This window comes from Amphiura filiformis, chromosome 16, assembly GCF_039555335.1.
Source record: "Amphiura filiformis chromosome 16, Afil_fr2py, whole genome shotgun sequence".
Taxonomy (NCBI): Eukaryota; Metazoa; Echinodermata; class Ophiuroidea; order Amphilepidida; family Amphiuridae; genus Amphiura; species Amphiura filiformis.
Genome location: NC_092643.1, coordinates 33,385,724 through 33,408,129, shown reverse-complemented (window position 1 = coordinate 33,408,129; position 22,406 = coordinate 33,385,724). Strand labels below are relative to the sequence as shown.

Here is a 22,406-nt window from a genome sequence, read left to right as displayed (position 1 = left end):
AAATTATTTTTAAAAAGTGTGTAAATTACATTTTTACATAAATTATATCTAAGTACATATATATTGCAAAATGTGATCTTGTTTTTTAATTTTCTTCAATTTACCAGGTCACAGGTCACCAATCTGTACACACGCTGACTGCTGATGTTTACATTTTGGTGTGTTGGATTGTATGACAAGTTCATATCAGAAGTGTGCCAAAATGAGCTCATTTTCGGAGAAAGCGTTGATGGAAAAACTTGGTGGCCTCAACAACTCACAGCAGAGCATCCAGACAATGTCACTGTGGCTTATTCATCACAGAAAACATGCTAAAGCAATTGTAAAGGTTTGGTGGGGTGAACTTCAAAGAGGTAAAAAAAAACCAAAAAAACATTCACTGTATTATTAAAGCCATGATATTGTAGGTATGCAAGGTGAATTCAAATTTGCCATCAAACTGCATCATTTTATATATCAAATTAAAGCCCTTGAGTAAACAAAGCCAAAACTGAAAACCGTTTTTCATAGCACTTTCGGTAGCAAAGTTACATCTTGTCAAAGATTGACTTTCATCAAAAAGATTCAGCTAGCAAAATTCCCCAAAACCGCATTTCGGGGGTGTTTCTAGATCTTAGTCTCATTATGATAGCAGCTTTTAATAATGGAACTGCTATCAAAATCCCTCTAAAATTCCATGTGCGATTGTCTTATCACCATAAAAAATTATATACTTGGGTCAAGTGAAGTATAGAAAACATATTTATGTAGGTTTCCTTCTTCGGCCAGTTATTTTAAATTTCTATGTAAATATGCATTGACATTTTCGGCGAATTTGGCTGACTAGCAAATGTATACTATTTATCTATTTCAAATGGAACTGTTACAATATGTAGGTATCCCAGGCAAACCTTTTTGCGATTTTATAAACATGGGTACATCACTCGCCCGCTGCATATGATCATGTTGATATCATAACAAAATGACTGAAAATGCGATTCTCAGCTGTTTATTTTCAGGCTTCATAGTGTGCAAACTTGCTGGTTTCAAGTTTCACCACTTGACATCCTATAACTCACAGTAAAATTTCTCAAATCCTTCAATGATATTAACACAGCAGTATTTCAATACCAATGGTTGCAAATTGCTTTTTTCCTTGACACATGATCAAGGGGAATGAGTCACATGTCCGATTGTTGGCAATTTTCAATATGAAGTTTTCTGGTTACCGAGTTAAGAGCAATTATCAATGGCTGAAAACAATATAAAGCAAAAGACTAAAAACTATATTTAGCGACATCCGACTGATTCCCCTTGAACGTGTCAAATATTTGGACATTTTTTGAACTTGATATATTTGTATTCTTTACATTATTTCACAGCCAAACCAAATAAGAAGTTGGTTTTTGTCTACCTTGCCAATGATGTGGTACAAAATAGCAAGAAGAAAGGCAGTGAGTTCACCATGGAATTCACAACTGTTATTGACAAGGCCTTCTCTCATGTGGTAGAGTAAGTATTGAATTGAAAATTCTTCAACACACCGTATTCATTCCAATAAACGCCCATGCCCTAATAAGCTCCCACCCAGGGTATTTTCAATTTGCTAAAGGGTACCATAATGTTGAAGTGATGGATAGACGTCAATGTGAAATAGCTGGGAGATTAGAAGTTCTGTGTAAACTTGCAATACATTTTCTGCATCAGAAAAGCTACTAGAACGTCTCGGGACCCTTTTATAACGTACATAGATTTATCTCTAATAAACACCTGTCAGGAAAAAATTAGGCAAACCATGTAAAAAATAAGCGCCCACCCAAAATGACTTTGTTAATCGCCCTGGGCGCTTATTGGATTACAGAAGGTACTTGATAAATGTATAACAAAATACGGCAAGCGTGGAGAGTGCCCAACGGACAACCAGGCCAGATATTTTGGTTGGCAGATACAAGTTTCTTTAACTGCAAGTATTGCTACAAATGCAAATAATACATACCGTATTCATTCCAGTAACAAAGGCATTTTGGGTGGGCGCTTATTCTTTACATGGTTTACATAATGTTATTAAAGGGTCCTGGGTAACTTTTCTGATACAAAAAAAAGTAAAATACAAGTTTACACAGGACTTCTAATCTCCCAGCTATTTCACATCGACGTCTATCCGTCACTTCAACATTAATGGTACCCTTTAGCAAATCGAAAATACCCTGGGTGGGCGCTTATTGGGGCATGGGTGCTTATTGGAACGAATACGGTAATTTGTTTTACTGCCTAATTTAGTTTGTATATTATGAATTGATCCTCATTACCATTTGACAGAATGATGCGTCTAAATACAGTAAGCCAAAAAATTAAGGTACCAGTTATGTTCGCCTCCTGTATATCCTAAACAAAGGCAAATATGTCATAATTGGAACTAACAGCCAATAGCCGCATCTTTTAGCTCGAATTTAAGACCTCATTCGTTGAAATTGTTCAAGAAATAAAGTCACGTCGATCCCAAAACCCAAGGAAGATACCAATTTAAAAGTTGCAGTTTGCCTAATTAAATGCCCTATTGATTTGTACACAAAGTGTTTGTGAACAAGAGAACTAGCGCTGCGCTTCCATTGATTAACAGTACACGTTAAAACTAGCGTCGTGCTTTCATTGATTAGAACACAAAAGTGCAACTTTTGATTTTGTTTCTTCATTAGGTTTTAGATTATCGTTTCTTTAATTCTCAACCAATTTCAACAAAAAGGTCTTAAATCAGAGCTAAAGAATACAGGTATTGACTGCTTGTTTTAATTTTGACATATTTGTCATTATTTAGGATATACAGGGGTGAACATAACTGGTACCTTAATTCTTTGGCTCACTGTAGTTTGTGTACAGATTTTGGTTTTGTGCCGGACAACCAATATGACATCTTATACTTACTTACTTGCTATACCGGTACTTACTTGGTACATACTTTGTTGACTAGTCATTTATTTTTGTTGGGAGGACTCTCATAAATCTTTTTAAAAATTCCAATGTAGTTGCAGAAACAGCTTGATCTGGTAACTTATTTCAATGCTCAACCACTCTATTGGAGTAGAAATGGTTAGCAAGCTGGGTTCTGTAGGTTGTACCTAATTGTCTCTGCGTCCAGGCAACCAATTACTGATTACAAGCCGACGACGGATGTCGGCTTGTTCTGTCTCTTCTCAATTCTTTCTTCTTCTGGCAACTCGTGACATTTTGCGTGACTTGCCACGTTTCGCCCTAGCTCTCTTATGCTTCGACAGATTTCAACCATACTTCAGCCAAATGACCACTGGACTAGGCCAAACCTTACATTTGACTTTGACCTGACTGTGACCTTTGACCTTGACCTTATGGCCAAAAATGTTGATTTCACAAAAATGCTACTTCTTCCACAAATTACATGCAATGATCATGTGACTCATGCATATGAATCAACATGTGGCAGTGCTTAAAACTTCCTAAAAAGAATTGAGGTCAAAGGTCATTAAGGGGTCATTTCCGGTCAAAATCTGAAAAATTTGTAAAAAATATTCAAAATATCACTGTCTGTACAAATTACATAGCAGAGTGTCGCCATTAGCACACATGCATTGCTATTAGCCAGGGTCTTTAGGATGCCTACAGTTTCGGGGTCAAAGGTCATTAAGGGGTTACTTCGGTCAAAAACCAAAATTATCAAAATGTTCAAAACATTTTTATCTCAAAATGTAAACAGACCAGAATAATATAACCAACATACATGAATTAGTGTTCCCTGATGTATGCATGGTATTTTTATTTTGGGGGTCAAAGGTCATTAAGGGGTCACTTCCTGTTTTTAGCTGAATAACTTCAAGAATTTTTATCTCAAGAACTGAACATGTTAGAATTTTTTTAATTAAAATTGGAACAATGCATTTTGTCGGTGTACATAGGGTTTTTTTTTTCATTGAGGTCAAAGGTCATTAAAAAAGGGGTCAAAAGGTCAATCAAAATTTAAAAAATCAAAATCCATGTTTAAGTTCCGATTAAGCTGAAATTGACCAGGAATATTTCTTATGACATCCTAAGCACAATGCAAGAGCAGTTGACCCCATCCGTAACCCAGGGGTCAAGTTATAGGGTCAAATTATGGCTTGTATTCAGCGTCTGTTGACTCTAGTTTGTTTTGTTTTTGTCATTAGGCAATGTCAGAATGATAGACATGATAGAACTAAGAGAGCTTTGGAGAAGACATTGAATGTTTGGGCCCAACGTAATGTGTTTGATAAGGAACTCTTACGAAGAATGAAGGCTGTGTTCACAGGTAGGTGGTTAAAAGGCACTAGCAATGGGCTATTCCAGTTGAAATGCATACACCCCTATGGAAGATATGACCTTAATCTTCCACGCAGGGAGTGTGATTTTCAAATTATTGAGCTTTTGTTTACGCGAGTATGAGTAGGGACTTATTGATATGCACAGTAACAAAAAATTATAAGGTAGAGCTTTGTAAGAAGATGACTAACCAAAAGCTAGATTCTTGATTGCATGAAATTTGTTTGTTTGATTGATTGATTGACTGACTAACATGTTGACTGATTGATTATTTTATTGATTGATTATTTGATTGATTGATTGATTGATTGATTGATTGATTTAGGTGGTGAGGTAGTTGTTCCACCAGACTCCCCAGAACAACCTAGAACAGCAAAGAAAGCCAAGATGACTGAGAAAAAACCAAAGGAAAAGGAAAAAGAAGAAGATGTGAACCCTGAAAAATTTAAAGAAATTCTTGAGGAGCAAGATGAGGAAGACCAAGAGAAGTTTAACCCAGACGATATGCCGGATGTAAGTTCAAGGACTATTTTTTATTTAGAGAATAAAAGACAGGATTTTGCCTATCCAATATTGTGACAGAATGGATGGGCTGGCAAATATTTTGATTCAGTTCAAGTATAATTTTTGTAAGAACAACTGCTTTTTCCCAGAAAAAAATAATATTACTTTTGTGAGGACATCCCTGTTGTTTTAATTGAACGAAGCAGTCACAAACATCTAAGCTGCCGAACCATGTTCTTAGTTCGCGCACATATATTATGCTAACGCATTATCTCGCGATCATTGAGGATCAACAAGCGTGCTGCCGTTGCGCTGTCTTTTATCACTATCCACTATTGTGTGATATTATACATCCGAAAACCAATCAAATTGGCTTCTTGAATCTTGACCGCATTTTTAGCTCATTGCGTAAACGCAATGCACTATAGGCATAGTCTAGATTTCTGTATGTTTTTTTCTTTCTCTTGCTACATCGTTTGAGCAATGGATCTGGTAATTTGAGGCTGCGATCTTTGCATGATCGTTCATGATTGCAGGGGTCGAAATAAGCGATAGCCCGATAGCCATGGCTATTAGGTTTTCTGTCGGGCTATTGGGTTTTATCTCCATGTAGCCCGTCGGGCTACAGGGGTTTTCATTCGCGCAGAAAAATGAAAACATGTGAAAGAAAAATAAAAGCTTCGATCTCCAATATTTCGGCTTGTCCAGAAATTATGTAACATAAAATGCAATGTAACGACATTTGTTGAAGTGACGTCACCGTAGCATTGTAACATAATTTAAAAATAGAAATAAAATACACTCCGCCGGCATAATTACACAGATTGCGATATTGTCTAGAACCACTGCTGCTAAGTTATTGCAGTGCTGAATGATGACACGTACATGAGTTGGAAAATTTTCTAATTCTAGGGATCGGAAAGAAATGCTTTGTGGGTGGTGTGTGGAGATATGCCATCGGTGAAATACGACACAATGATCGGCCGCAGAAGAAAAAAGTGACAAAAAGTTGCCCTTGAATTATGTTTTATAGTCATCATACTCCAGTAATTCAATAAATATCATAATATTTGGCCTAAACTTGAACTCATTTGCAATGAAATGTCATTTTTTATTGAGAAATGCATGGGTTCCATGTGGTGCCAATGGTGTTGAATTCTGCACTTTGCCGAAGTTCACTGCATTTTGTGGAATTCGGCGAACTTTTATGGCATAAAGCAACACTTTTATAGTAAGTAAACTGCTTGGGAAGTTTCTTAAAAAGCGAGATAGTTGGTTTATACAGGCGAGAATAGTGGCGTGAAAAGCGAGATCACATTTTTTGCCGGGCTAACTATTCATACCATGAATCTATACCGGTAACACATCATTGTAACCAAAATCACAAAATCTGATACCAATTAATTAAAACGGTAATAGGCCTACTTGACAGATTCGAGATTATAAGGTCAATTACAATTGATTCTTAGTTTCCTGTTTCCCGCCCGCGTCCAAAGTAGAGAATTGCAAAATATTTAATTATTTTATTTATATTTTGGATTTTCTCTTTAAAAATAACTTTTAATGACTACCATTTGCTACTTTCTGACTTTGATCATATCATCTATAGGCCTAATGATGAATAAACATAGAACCTAATTGTACCATTACTTATGTATAAAATCAAACATAGTAGTAAAATAATTAAATGCATGCTCCTTGTCAAAATGGCTTGATGTAGGTTGCGACCACTTATTTTAAAATAAAGAAAATAAAAGATAATTCATAAAAGTCGCCTCATCCCTGGTTTTCAACCATGAAACAGGAAACTAAGAATTAATTGTGAAGGGCCTAAAGAACCCTTCATTTTAGGATTTGAGCGCATATTTTTAACACTTTGAGAACCCCTGGTTTTAAAACCTAGTGCTACCCCTGATTATGGGGGGTAAGGGTTACTCACTAATAACTGAATATTTGAACGAACGATTGGTTTGAATTGTGCGCAAAAACAATGTCTTTTTTCAGGGCTATTGAATTTCCTTCAGGGCTATCAGAAAAAATGGCTAGATAGCCCGGATGGCTATCAGGAAATGGTCCCTTATTTCTACCCCTGGATTGTTACTTATTTAGCTAGGAAAATTCGGACGGAAAGTGTCATTTTTGGAGCATTTTGTTACGAAAATTTTTACCAAATTTCATGGAATAGTCTCCTATGCAGACTGTTTGTGGTGCTTTTCATATTATAAACACTGTACAAACTCCTTGATCTGGTGATTTTGTCAAAGAGATGTTGAACTTTACTGATTCAGTGCGGCTACAATGTTTGCTTTTCAGTGTTGCTTTGCCTTCAATAGATAAAGCACCAATTGGGCTTGTGCTCTCTATAGGCCCTTACTTCTGTGCACGAGCCATGAGCAACTAGTGTCTCAAATTCTCCCAATTTGTGCATATTCAGAACTACTGAGTAAATAAAATGAGACCTAATACACTTAATTAGGCCAGGCAAACATATGTTGCAAAACTTGTAATGATATCGAGAAGGCCATTATCTGCAATAGCTACCCTATAGACATTTGACTATTTCTGCATTCTACATTGTACATAATCTTAAGATAAAGCACCTGGCAGCTATTGCATTTAACCCTAGATCTGTATGTGTTTTTACAATTTTGGGTATAAGAGATTATGTACACAGAGGTTTAGGGCAAGAAAACCCATAGGGATAGCAAGCATGCACAGAAAATATCTTGCCCTTCCCAGAAACCTTTGCAACATAATACATCCCCTCATTTCAACAAATGCTCCCACTACTTTGTACAGGTTTCATTTTTTTCATTTTTCATGTTTTCATTTTAAGAATAGACTGGCTGAACAAGGGCCGCTAGTCAAGAATTAAACATATTTTGCAAGATCTGGATGTGCTCTGTTTACTGAGCTATATTTTGTAGACCGTGGCACAACATAGCAAATCAGTACAGAATATTGAAATGGAAGAAATGCATTATGGGAAGTGTAAGATAATATAGCATATTATATCCTTCATTAATATATTCTCGTTCATTAATTGGTTAAACGAGTATCATGTGACCAAAAATAGTTTTGCTATTTTGCAAAGCAGTCAAAAAGCCGACTCAAAGTGCTATTTCCCGGGATATATTTTTTGCTATACTCCTCTCTGAGCGCCAGTATGACCTCATAGCAGCGTCGCAGTTCCTAGTGGTCGGTGCAACTCGCCACATACGCTGGATATCGCTACGGTTCTGGGGTATTAATGTGTAGCAAGTCGTGTTGTCTTGCGAAGTACACAAGCAGCAGCACATAGGTGCAGCTAAAATACGGCGGTTTAATGACATAATCTGAGTTACATCAGGAACAATATCTTAATATTGACGGCGAAATAACAGAGAACATGGTTACTCGTTTCACGGCGGTATTGTAGAGGTTACAACATTACAACGCCACGGTAAGCTTATAGCCACTCAATTGTGTGCGTGCTTTGCCTTTGTGCATGTAGGCCTACATGTATTCAATCAAAACAAAGCACGGCAAGCCTAGCCTAGCCTTGATTATGCTAGGGCTTAGCCCGGGCTTAGCCTACATTTATGCCTAGGCCTATGTCTCTGATAAAGGCCTTTCTATTATTTAACCAATTAATGAACAAAGAATATATTAATGAAGGATATAAAACAAATATTTACTGCTCTAAATTAGGGATCTGGTGGAATCTATTGGTCCCGGTGAACTGGAGACCGTGAGCCTACTATTTCCCTCGACCTGGCGGTCTCGGGAAATAGTAGGCTCACGGTCTCCAGTTCACCTCGGGGACCAATAGATTCCACCAGATCCCGAATTTAGAGCAGTAAATATTTGTATAATATATCCACCACAATGGTTTAGTTTTTCAATTAACACATTAAATGCTACAACATGTAATGGCTTAATTGGTCTTGCACAGATCATGTACACTGTAAATATAAACCAGAAATGCAAGGAAATTTAATCAATTGACTATTAGCATAGAAGAAATTAATGTCCAGACTCTGTGTCTTTTTAACATATTAACACCTACTTGTTAGGTCAAGTTGTTGTATCAATATCAATAAAATGACTGAGCAACAGAGATAATGGAATTATGTGTGGAGCCCCTAATTCCAAACAGTAGATGATCATACAATCTGATTTTAAAAAAAATACACTCATGTTTAAAGGGCTGTAACTACAGATCTATAATAGGCTGTAAATGAAAATAGCATTAATAAAAATTCCTTTAAAAGGAATAGGGCGGCAAATGAAAAATTGTCAAGAGAAATGAAAGAATGAGTATTAAAAACAGGAAAATATGACACAACATCAATTTCCAATGGGGAAATAACACAAAATGTATAAACAAAGTTAAAAGACGGAGAAAAGAGTTTTTAACTTTTATGACGTTATGTTATTCCCCATTGGAGGTTGTGTCATATTTTCCCTGATTTTTATAATCTTATCAATTGCTTATCCTTTGGTTCCCTGCTGGTCAGTTGGAACAGATTTTCCCTGTTTTCATATCAACCCTTCACATCATAACAGAAGACGTTTTATGTTAACATTTTATACATTCATGGTCTGCTAGCTCCCTCCCAATTTACCAGTCCAAATGGGTTGTTTTACACTTTTTCTGAAGATCACTAACTATTATTCAATGTTGATTGTTGTACAACTATATGTAAAATTACTGTTAAAATTACTATTAATAACATCACCATTGAAATTGCTCCTTTGCAATGATTTATAAGAGCCCATAATGATACCCATGTTTGCTTCTTATTCCAGAACCACCCATGTGTAAAATGCACCCTATGCTGTGTTGGGCTCAAAATTAGACACTATGTCTAATTTTGAGTCTATTTATCAGACTACATTTGAAATCTGATCTTCTGGATTGTATACTCCCCAAATAGTGGTCTAAATGTGTGCCTATATTTAGTAATGTTACTGCCAAACCAATTTTAGAGGATCTGCTGAAATATAGGCACTTTGGGTTTGCAGTGTATGGTCCTAAACCCTCAATATAATTGTTTCTTGTTTTCCTTCTCACCCAGTTGTTTGTCTCCAAGATAAGTACTTAGTGGTCCAATTAACATTATTGTTATCTTATTGACTATGCAGCTCAAAAATTTGGCCCTGCTTTATATTAAGGTCACGACAGGTGTAATCGGTTTTTGTGTGAAGATCATAGAAATTCAAAACTTGGTACAAAGTAACTGATATAAAAAAAAAAAACTCAAATGTTAAGCATATTAATTAGCTAATTTGCATATTTAATTAGGGAAAATGAGCTGCAGCACCATTGGTGCTCTTGTTAGTGTATAACCATAGTATTGTGCATGCATTGATTTTTTTTGCAGCCTGAAGCACTGGTGAAATCATTAAGAGAGCTAGAGAATGCTGCATCCAGTGATGCTGGTGTTAGAGAGAAGATTGCTAAATTACCACCAGAAGTACAAGACATCAGTATGCTGGAGAAAATACAAGGTACTTATAATTATCTTTAAAAGTTACCTTTTCAGAGTCTGAATAGAGCAGCAAAGTAGCTTGCGAAACCATCATGGCATCTTCATTCAGCATAGTGATTACTCTCCTCCGGTCACCTACGCTGAATGACGATGCCGTGATGGCATTGCAAGCTACTTCACTGCTCTATTCAGACTCTGAAAAGGTAACTTTTTAAGCATACGTCAACATGACAGAGTCCAATATTAATCTACATGCTAATAAGGTACTTCATGAAATGTGTTTTTAAAAGTGTTAACATTTGGAAGTATTTTAGGGCCTCCTGGGAAAAAAACTGTGTCTTGTCACTGAATGGTACTACACTGAATAAAGAAAGCATAAATGTGATACAACCTGCTCCATGAAGGCCAAAGGAGGCATATTTGAAAATTGAGTTACTATAATTACTACCTTATACAAACCAGGGATGCTAGATTTCCTACAATTGTAGGATTTTCTACTTTTTGTTAATTCAAATTTCTGCATTTTTATTTATTTTTAGCCTGTTTTGAGACTTTATAGCCCAAATGTGCGCACTTTTTCAGACTTTTCCTGCAAAGTCACTTCAGGCCGCTATCATCCCTGACAAACATTAGGCTCTGTAAGGTTTTGCACAACCAAGTTGAATCAAATTTCTGAATCACAGAGTCATATAGGGGTTTACTTATCCTCTGGGTATTCCTAGAAATTCAGAAATGGAAAAACAAGTGGATGCTAAAAGTAATTCAAATGAAGCATAAAAAGGTCTCGGGAAATGGATTTGTTACCTATGTTTAGACCATACTGGCACAAGTAATGTCCCAACTTCGAGTCTAGTGACTCTAGTCCCACCCGTAATTTTTTGAGAAAATTCTAGAAATTGTAAAAGAAAAAGTATTTTGTGTCTTCAATATGGTCATTTGCACAGTAAAGGGTGTAACTTTTGATTTTTAGGGTCAAAATTTCAAACCACTTAAATATGTTTCTGTTTACTGAAATCATGCATAGAGGCAACTTAAATTCCAGTAAAATAATGTTTCAAGGCTTAAACCTTTTGATTTCTAATAAAAATTTGACATTTCCATAACATTTTGGTTAAAATCTAAGAAAAATGTATTTTACATAAGCTCAGAAAATTATGACATGAAAGCTGGAATACATGTGAAATCCCATTCCAAAGTAAGTCAACAGATATAAGTTACATTTTATACCATGTTTTGCTATGTTTGTAATTGCAGTTTTGAAAATTTTTAACGTCAAGTGTCATTTACAATGGAAATTTCCCAACCTTAAACATATTTTTAAAGTTTTAATTGGGTTCCTGAAATAATTTGAATGTCTAACTTCATGTACAAATACTACTTGATGAATGGAACCTCCCAGCCAAGTTTCACAGAAATTGGAGTTATTTTTTAGAATTGGCAATTCAAGCGATTTGTGTTTCGGAGGCTTCAGTTAACAACACAGGTGATCATAAAAGTAAAATATTTGGCTAAATACTACAAGTTGACATGAAAAAATAGGTAAAAAATATCACAATTACCAATTTTCATGCTTTGCTTCTAAGTATTGAATTTCAGTTGTGACAAAAATTAAATTATCACAGCAAGTCATTTTTGTTTGTTTCACATTGGTTAAACATTGCAGAAGTAGTTTTTTTGAAAACAACACTGTTGGGATCATCTAAGCTGTTATTTTCTTGTGTGTATTGAATCAATGATTCTATGCGGAAGATATTGTAGATTTTAATATCACATGTTAATTTTTTCACCCATTTGTTAAGTATGGTGTTAACTTGCATGTGAAGCCTCCGAAACAGGCTTTTTTGGGTATCAGTATATTTTTCAAACATTAAAGGAAGTGTCCGGTAATCACAACATTAAGCCTTATATGTTAGAAAAATAATTATCAAGCACGAATCACATGGTTTTATTTCAAACAAACTCATATTAAACATAAAAGCGAATAAAACAGCCATCTCTCAACACGCGATATTCAAAATCCCCGCGCCGAAATTGTCTAGAGCAGTGGCGTCCCAATAGTTCAATGAAGCCTGACGACAAATGAGCACAAATAACCATGACGTCACTGCTCTAGAACATTTCGGCGCGGCAATCTTGCATATCGCGTGTCGAGAGCCGGCTGCGTTTATTCGCTTTTATGGTTAATATGAGTTTGATTGAAATAAAACCATGTGCTCCGTGCTTGATAATTATTTGTCTAACATATAAGACCTAATGTTGTCATTGCCGGACACTTCCTTTAACCATAATATCAAAAAAAATTTTTAATTTATGACATTCTGCACATATCAAGTAACAATTACAATGCAGATATCAGTATGAAACACACCAATATAGATATGCATAGATGATAATTAATCTTATTGTTGTTTCGGAGGCTTCATTTGTTTCGGAGGCTTCAATTGTTAACGGAAAGTTTTTATTGGGTCCCATTTTCAAACGGTGATATATATCTCCACGATTTAAAAACAAGTGACTTGAGGATCTACTTTGCTACATTTTGATAAATAGATTTGATGAGCTCTTTTATTTATATTTGCCCAAGCTTGCTGAACAGTTTGTTTCGGAGGCTTCAAAAAAGTTAACGGAAAATCGGCTCTTTGAAGTCAAGATTTTATAAAAAATTTTAAAGCTTGCAAATCGACTAATTTTTGTTACCCATTTCAAGTTAAGATATCAACTGTTATGAATCAAGAAGAAGTGAAGAAATAACCAAGAATTATGAACCAAAGCTATACCCACAAAGTTTGTTAACAATTGTTAACGGAAAATGAAGCCTCCAAACGACAAATATCAAGTCCGGTTCTCAAAAATACAGGGCTGTTCAAAATTAAATCTAATGTGGCAGTGTTTACTGAACATATGACCGTACTTTCAGGATAAGAAAAATTATCCATGAACTAACTGAAGAAAACACAGGGTTTTACAAAAATGTTACTGTTTTTTATAGTTTTTCAAAATGGCAATATTAAGTACATTTAAGCCTGCTAAAACTGAATGCAGTAACTCCCAAAGATGATTATGCAACCCAAGGTAGCTGCTAACTAGATGACTTATGTGGCCAAAAATCATGGAATTCTGTGGCTTTATTAGAACACTACGGATCAAAATGTTAAAAATCCAAAGTTACACTCTTTACCGTGAAAATGACCATATGCAAAGATATCATTAATGTTCATGTCATTGTCTATTAATGATTTCAAGATGCATTGGATTTGTATCCATTAAATCATTAATATGCTATGACATGAACACAAATTATAACTTTGCATATTAAAAATACAAAATGCTTCTATTTTTTTACTTTTTTTTTAATCAACCATGAATGATCCTAGCATTTAGCTCTAGTTCCAGGGACACTCAAAATCCAAAACAAATGTTGTTATTTGAGTATAGTCCCACCCCCGGTTTTGATCATTTTTCCAGGGGGGGGCCGGCCAAGATTGGCTCAATTTTGACGTTGTCATTGGTTTTACACGTAAACACAAAAATGTCTCAAATTATTCCAAAACTGTACGTATGTTATTAAGCACTATTTTATCAGTCTAAATCCGTTGAGGTTCGCCAGTGAACCTCATTATAAGTACTGATTTTTTGATTTTTTGTATGAATAACGCATACGATATGTTACGATATATACTGAAAATTTCCTCTCGTGTATCAATGAGTTTACGTGGTGTAGTGGTTACGGATCTCGCCCCCACGCAAAGGGTCCCGAGATCGATTCCCATCCCGGCGATGATTAAAAATTTTTCTTCTTCTTTTTTTTTTGAATTTAAAATTATTTATTTTCATGTGAAAATGTATATATTGCACTCGGAAATATATTTTGTGCATTTTTTTTTCTGTAATGGGGCCACCCGCCAATAGAGCTAAAACGGATCTTGGCTCCGGGAAAAAATAATTAAGTCCATCGTGCAGGCAGTGTTGCCGTCATATTGTCTGTTTTGTTTACGCTTTTGGCTGTTGCCACATTGAATAATGTAGTCCACCATCGTCTGAATTTTTCACCTTAAATAGGGGAGGGACTAGACTCAGTATAGTACATCCTTGTATTTGTGATACAAATCAAGAAAAAATTGCCAGATGTAACTAAATCGCAATCAGGGACTAGAATTGCCATCCTTATACAATGCCCTCATTCGACCAAATATCGCCATTGGTCAACAGAAGGGCAAGTCTAACACAACGTCATAGGACTTCTTCTGATGAAGATGTGTGTGACACATCAAAAGTTCAAGGTCAGTTGAATTTGTTGTGCTGAAACTTTTGGAAATTGTTTAATACCAGGACGTGCCGTATTTAGTCAAATAGTCGCCCCCCCTCAAATAAACGCCCCCACCACTTTTTTTCAACCAAGATGTTTCAAAATGCCTATATTTCCATGCTCTCTTGTGTAGTCAGCTTACCAAGTTGCCCACATGGTCGATAATAGCGTCAATAATTGGCAAAAATCTGGATTGGAAACCTGGAAGTGAACCAGAAGTCAGTGTTTCTAGTTCATAATTTGTTATTTTAGCGTGAGTTTTAAGTTCACCTAATGATTTTAACGGGAATTATCGTTCTAAAATTGGCCTTGAATAAACCCCCCCCCCTTGGGAAAATGTAACGCCCCCGGGGGCGTTTATTTGACGAAATACGGTATGAACTTACATTCGAGTAACATGTTTTAACTAACATTTGGTCGTATTTTTTCATATAACAGAAAAAGATTCCGCTGAAAACCTGTCCAAGCTAGTCAACGATGCCTGCTCATTACTGACAGATTACAACGACAGATTAAATAAAGAATTAGAGGACAGGCAACATACATTCAAAATGTTCCATAACTACAGACTAGGACAGAAATTAGAACTGAAATCAGCTGAGGAGAAATTGGAGGTGAGTGGGTAGTTAGTCATGTATGGGGTTAGGCCTATAGTTTGTTTGACTTATATTATAATTGGCAAAAAAACGAGACTCAAAGCATCATATGAAGAGCTTTGTTTCGAAACCCCTTACATCCACTTGCCCAATTTTGAGAACACATCAAAAAATCATCAAAATAATCACTGATATATTATGTAAGGTGTTTTTCAACAAAAGCAGTTTTTGGCGGGATGCTCAGTACCCAAGCATCCTGCCAAAAACTGCTTTTGTTGCAAGCCCCCATATATCAGTGATTTTTTGATGATTTTTGATGTGTTCTCAAAATGGGCAAGTGGATGTAAGGGGTTTTGAAACAAAGCTCTTCATATATTGATATGTAATGGTGTGCATGCAGTGGGCCGCAGCAGCTACACTAGTTGCATGTTGTGCAATGCGCGACTGCTAAGTTGGTGAGGTTGCTTGGCTACTCCTTCCTCTTCAATAAGTTCATTTATATGTGGCTATGGTGAAAGTCCCTTAAGAGGCAAAGGAAGATCATCGGCTCTGGGAGATACTGATGCAAACTGAGCATTGAGTGCAGACTGCAGTAGCTTTGGATTACCCAGTAAAGTGTTCTCAATTACTGGTTCTTAATGTAGGAATACCCAAAGTTTCTTTTTTGACTTGATGTATGACCAGAATTTCTTGCCATCAGAAGCTACAGTATTATTGATGTAGTCTGTGTGTGATTCTGCCATGATTCTTTTAACTTTATTTCACTGTGCCCTGTTCTTATCCCTGACACTCTGTTTTTTGGTAGATTTGGTTTTGTGGTACAACCTATTCTGTCTTCTCATGAGATGATTAATGTCCCAGGAAATCCTTGGGTGGGATATCTTCCCTTTTGACAGCTTGTGTGGAATACAGCTCTCCATGGCGTTACAGCTCGTTACACACTGTATTTTTAAAGTAGTTTCAATTTTCATCCATATTGCGTAGATCTGGAGATGATAAGAAGTACTCCTCTGTGGCCTTCTTCAGCGACTGCTGAACTTTGGTTGTGGAGTCAGCTTTCTTATAATTCCAAATCATACTTGGTTGGTACTTTTCTTGGCTTTGGTGAAATGGCAATGTCAAAGTTTAAGATGATCACTCATGCCAGGTGAATTGTGCACCTGAGAAATGAGCCCTTCATTGGTATGAAGCCTTTTGTGGTGTTTAACATAGCTAGCCGTACAGAAACTTTTCCCCCAATATCGACAAGTCTTTTGTGTCTCTTCATTCACTTACTAGTTGCTTCCTTGACTTGTGGATGATTTATTTGAGGTACTGCAAGACATTAATTAATAACAGTAACATTTTGAAAATGTAGTTGTAAGGGAAGTGTGGTTTCATATGAAACATTTTCATAACTTTTTAATACAACTTTTAAATGTTCTTAAACTGTTTTGAACAAAACAGAAACATTTCTGTGTTTGCCGGAAATTAATTTGTTGAAGCGAATGTAAAATATCCTCTGTCGTTTCTTAGATGACATATTGATAATGAGCAGGCATAGCCCAAGCTCAAACATTATTTTAAAGGGTCCAATTGATTTTTTCCGGACCCTTTTAAGTCCTGTTAAACCCAAATTTGAGGGGTCGAATGAGAATTTTAAGGGGTCCGAAGTTATGAACTGTTATTTACATGATTTTGGAATGCTCTATTCGGAAGATTTCTTGGGTTTTCTGTGTCATAATTGGTTCCTTTTTTGTATCAACAAATTTATTATGAGCAACTTGGCAAAGGATTTACATAATTTAAGCTTCTGTGCATCGTAAAATTTAAGGGATAGATGTAGTTTTGATCGGACCCGTTGGCCAATTTCAACTTGTAATTTAAGAGGTCCAAACCATCCAGGATGCGCAGACACACAAGAATGCGACCCCTGATACTGAGGTCAACTTAAATCAAGCTGTCGTAGTCAGTTATGTTCTATTTTTAGCAATAATATTCTGTTGTTTTTGTCTTTTCACACAGGAATACAAATCAAAGCTTGCCAAAGTGACATCAGTAAGAAAAGAACTCAAATCACATATACAGAACCTGCCAGATCTGACATTACTACCAGATGTCACAGGAGGTCTTGCGCCTCTCCCGTCGGCAGGAGATCTCTTTGCAATCGATGGTTGACAGGCAAAGAAGACTTTCACAGCATCTCAGAATACACCATATGCTGTGTATGTGACTTACATGACATTTGACCTTTTTCAGCCAGACCAAACCATGACATATCTTTTATATGCACATGCGCCAGGAAAGGATTATAATTTTCTTTCATGTGCAAATAACCAATTTCACACTCTCCTACTGTTATGCCTTTCGAAACTTGAATGCGGTCTACATACATCAGTGAACATCAAAAGAGAAGCTAGGTTGATTTCGGGGTCAACATTTCGATGACTGCTCCCATTTTTCATTTCAAATTTCATAACTCTATTTTGTCTTACTTTTGTGAGCTCTTAATTTTTGAACACTTATAATGAGTACATGAGACTCTGGTTACCCATTAATAACACCCAAAGCATAATGAGCCCTGTGTGATATTGCTGCTGTAAAGCCCTCCTTCGTGTACATGTTCAATGGGAACTTGCATACATCAGGAAGCAGTTTTAGGGTCTTTTGCAAAAGCATGGTGCATTGTGGTAATGTGGTGATTATCTTTGGTGGATGGGAGACAGTGAAAGATGGTGAAAGACACAAAGGGAGAACTCTGTGTATAATGTATCCAATGCATCTCGGAGCATAGAGTAGGCTAAAGCCTAATGACTGCATATCAAACCAGACTGTTGTTTGTGTCAATGGCAAATAGTGGGGTAATTTCGTCAGCCTGCTACGTTAATTGCCCAAGTCATTTTTACATGTTTCTCATTTGCAATTTTGATTTTCTGAGTAATAAACCCATAACTTGTGGAATATGTCAAAAGAGATCTCTTTTGACATATTCCACAAGTTAATGAAGAATGCGGCTGGAAATTTGATTAATTATGGGTTTATTACTCAGAAAATCAAAATTGCAAATGAGAAACATGTAAAAATGACTTAGGCAATTAGCGTAGCAGGCTGACGATTTGTGACCTGTTCCCACAAAATGAGTGTAGAGTTACATGTTGATGGTTTTAAGACCTTCCAATTGTTGAGTGGCTGATCTTTGTTTGAAGACACTTGTGGTATGTCCTTTGTGAATAGGGATATGCTGTACTCAGTTTTCAATTCTGTCCCCATTCTCAAAGGAAAGATCACTGCCAATATAGGTGTCTTCAAACATCAACTCAACAGTTGGAACGTCTCGAAACTCCCAACTTGGCGACTTTATGCACATTTCTTGGCAGCAGATCACATTACATTTTCGTGTGCTTGTAACTCTTTTAAATATGTCAGTTTCTGTAATAATGGAATTTCTCATGCATGAGCAGCCATTTTTTGCTTGCATGATTGTTCATAGTGGGCATTGATGTCTAACAATCGGCAAGAAATGCAAGTTCTATCTTACTGAGTGAAGTCATTGAAACAAATATGCCCCTTAATATATCCAAGACTGCATAGAAATGATACTTTGTGGAAGATGTGAAAAAAGCCACCATCCATCTGACAGACCTTCATTTTAATAACATAATTGTGCTCGATTACTCGCTTTTCTTTTTTGGCAATCCTTAGATCACTCGCCTGGATCACAGAGGAGCGCAGTTTGTTTTGAACTTTGAAGTAAATGTATGTCAAAATTCGGCACTTTATCATGCATGCCTGTCTCTGCAGATATCTGACATTTTTCCCTCGATTAAGTTGATACCAAGGGAGTGTGCCGTGTGACTGAGGAAAATATATAAATATCAGTTATCAGCATGGCATGAAATATAATTGAGCATATTTGAAGCTCTCAAAAGGACTTACAGAACTTCATCAACTTAAATGTTTACAGAAAAGAATTTTTTAATGGGCGGAAAACTAAGGAGAACTGATTTTTTGTTTATGTGTGCAGTAGGAGTGCCAGCATGATAGTGCTCCTTAGTATAAATGAAGGCCTGATTTTGGCACTCCAGCAAAAAAAGAAAGTAAGCAAGAAGGAAAAAATAGAATTTACACCTCAAATTTGGTAGTGACGTATACACATATTACTTGTCGCAATATCGAATCTGTGCACGTAAAATAAATTGTACACACACAGGTACAATCTTCAGCAGGATTGTGGTATAATCACGTAATGGCATTGACGTTACTACCGAACTTGAAGTTAACCAGTGTATACAAGATGTCACATGAGGTATTTCACTTCTGCCTTAATTATGAGGTCTCTTAGCAATCTAAGACTAAAATACCTAGGCATTTTTGTCTCAGTTAGCAATTGATGGATGAAAGACAGAAGTCAAGACCCTGTGAAAGATGATAAAAAGAAACCAAAGTGAGAACTGGCTGTATATACAATATGTCTTATGCATTACAGAGTATTTTAGTGTGCTGAGGCCTTAATGACTCTATATGCTCTATCTTTCATGCGAGCATGCACAAAACTAGGCAAGACTTCATTGAGGGATTAGACAGCTTTATTCCCTAAGCTGTATAAGACATTATCCTTGTCTTGATACAAGGCTAAGTATTGTACATGCATCGTCCTCTCCATCACATACTGTCGTATCTCAAAAGGCTGCCTTGTGTGATTTTTTTACAATCATCTAAACATTGTGATATAATGCATTTTAAAATTAACTTGATATATCAATTGTGAGTTAATATTAATATTACAATTCCATGTCCATTCTTAAAAGAAAGGAATGTAAAATAACAATATGAAATACAACAAGGATAATAAAATTCACTCAAGGCAGCGTTTTGAGATATGACAGTATGTTATGCAGACGACAACGAAAATGATAAAAATATACAATTTGACGGTTTAGATTGTAATTTTAACATTTGACAGAATTTAGTGGAGAGGGCACTTTTACAGTTGTCACTTGAAAAATTCTGTAAGGGGTCCGTAATTTAGGTTGAGTACGGTCAGTGGCGGCCCACCGGGGGGGGGTGCCCCCAGTCAGAACTATTTCCCCCAGTAAAACCCAAAAATTGCGAAAATTTCCACTTTTTGCAGCAATTTTGCTCAAAATTGGTTGATTTTGCCCCCCCCCCTCCGAAATTCATTTTGCCCCCCCCCCATCCCTGGCGCCACTACTGAGTATGATACTTGAAGAATGAAATATTGGTATGCAGAAAGGGCAGATCCCCTTAAGTTGTAGCTAGGAGTGTCAAAGGTTACAAAGAATCCATTTTGCAAACAGCAGTTGATTTTCATGAAGACTATTGATATGTCTTACAAAACAGTGTAATAATAAAAATGCAAATAAACATATTTTCACTTTCTATGTGTCTTAATTTGTGTATTTGGATCATCTAAATATATAAGATATATTCTGAAAATTGTAATCAACATGTCACATGCTGCAGGCAGTGTGGCCTGGGCAGCGTGGTCTTTGAGGGTGTTAAACCCCAATGAGTTGGTTTGCTAAGTCGAACCCTCAAAAAGAAAATTTCAATCCGCCTAAAACTAATCCTCAACTCTCTCTAACCTCTCTCCCATGATAAAAAGTGCAACTTATTTTTAATGTGTCTCTTTATTGAATGTGTCTATTGGCAATTTTGCCATGCATCCTGAAAATGTTAAGTGTGTGTGTCAGGGCGCATGAGACGTGTTGTATTACTTGAATAGCAGCTATTTGGTGAAAACAAATAAGCAAGGAAAATTTAATTTGTGCCCCCCGTCAGTTTTTTGTTGCAGGCGTAAAGAAATTGAGATCCAAAATCATGCGCATATTTGGGGGGGGCTTTGGTGCAAGCCCCTGGGGTAAAAGCAGGGGCGACAGAAGAAGAAGGGCGGCAAAAACAGGGCGGCAAAAAACGAAGGGCGCCAAAAAGAATTAGTAAAGAAAAAGGGCGGAAAAATTTGAAAAAGTGTAAAAAATGTTGAAAAAATGGTACTATACATAAAAATGTGTTGCTTTTAGGGCACTAGCACCTAAAATCCTTATAATAATATTGAAAGTAAGAGACATATTGTCAGTGTATGTTGAGCTTATCTGCTATTGAACTGTGTTATGGTAAGTTTTTTAACATGAAAGATGCTAAACTAAAGTTGCATTTTATGATCCACAGCCTCATAAAATACAATACAAAAGGCACCAGATCGGATTCCCCGATTAGATAATATTAAAATATGCCAAAAACAGAAGGTTTGGAAAAAAAATTATGTTATTAAAGCCACTGAATGTGCGATCTTTTGAAATAGGTTATGGTCAATATTTTTCAAACCTGATTTTTTGGCACATTTGTATAATTATGTTTACACATGTCCCAACAAGTGGATTCATTGTGTTTTAGGACTACAGAACCAGTTTGAATTAAAGTCATAATTATATAGTTTGGCTGAAAATTAGCAGAAAACTTGCCAGCCAGTTGTTACCAATAATATTTGGCAAAGAATTAACAAATTAAAATGACAGAAATTGTATATAAGGTGGCATATGACGCAGTTCTTTTTTCACTGAAATGTCAATAATTTTGTTTCAGAAAGGACATGTTCAAATTGTGGCAACATTCACTATAAAAGCTACCACACAATTTCAAAAAATGGACTAAACATGCGAGCTCTGGGCTGAATTTGTGAGAGACATTTTAAACTGAAGTCGAGTTACAAAGCCTTTATGTGAAAGCCATCCCTATGTTAAACCGATTCATTGGCACTGCACTGGGTACAATGGCTGTCTTCAGAAGATAGCAATATTTTTTAAAGCACATCATAACAAATAGTGTTGATGTTGAATGGTATTTTGAACCCAATAAAATAATTCCAAAGGTAACTTGAAAAGTTGAAACGTGTGTAAATCTTGGGAGTTTATAGGTCTATTCTTTATTTCTGAACTTTGGTTTAAAATTTATTTACAAAAAGTACAAGGACACCTCCCATGCCACGCCCACATCCAGGGATGCGGAAAACCGCAGCCCTGGAAAACCGGGTCATGCCATTTAAACAGCGTTTTTACTTTCTTTGTTGTAATTTATTTTGTTACATCAAAGTTTACGATCGAAATCTCCCAAATACATAGCACGATAGTAATGATAATGTATCATTAAAATCATAATTCCATATACTGATAAAAGTAATTGATTTAAAACTGGAAAAGTGAATAATTTTTAACAACTAGGGAAATATTTTCATCAAGACAT

General features: G+C 36.1%; 1 protein-coding gene across 1 annotated transcript; it reads left to right on the top strand.

The window, feature by feature from the left end:
- Positions 1-117: 117 nt before the first annotated feature.
- Positions 118-18,092, top strand: LOC140135892 (regulation of nuclear pre-mRNA domain-containing protein 1B-like). The gene is made up of 7 exons (XM_072157556.1): positions 118-353; positions 1,362-1,491; positions 4,155-4,276; positions 4,613-4,800; positions 10,158-10,284; positions 15,010-15,185; positions 17,172-18,092. Exons 1-7 carry the CDS (start codon positions 173-175, stop codon positions 17,322-17,324), a joined length of 1,077 nt encoding a protein of 358 aa, XP_072013657.1. The 5' UTR covers positions 118-172; the 3' UTR covers positions 17,325-18,092.
- Positions 18,093-22,406: the final 4,314 nt, after the last annotated feature.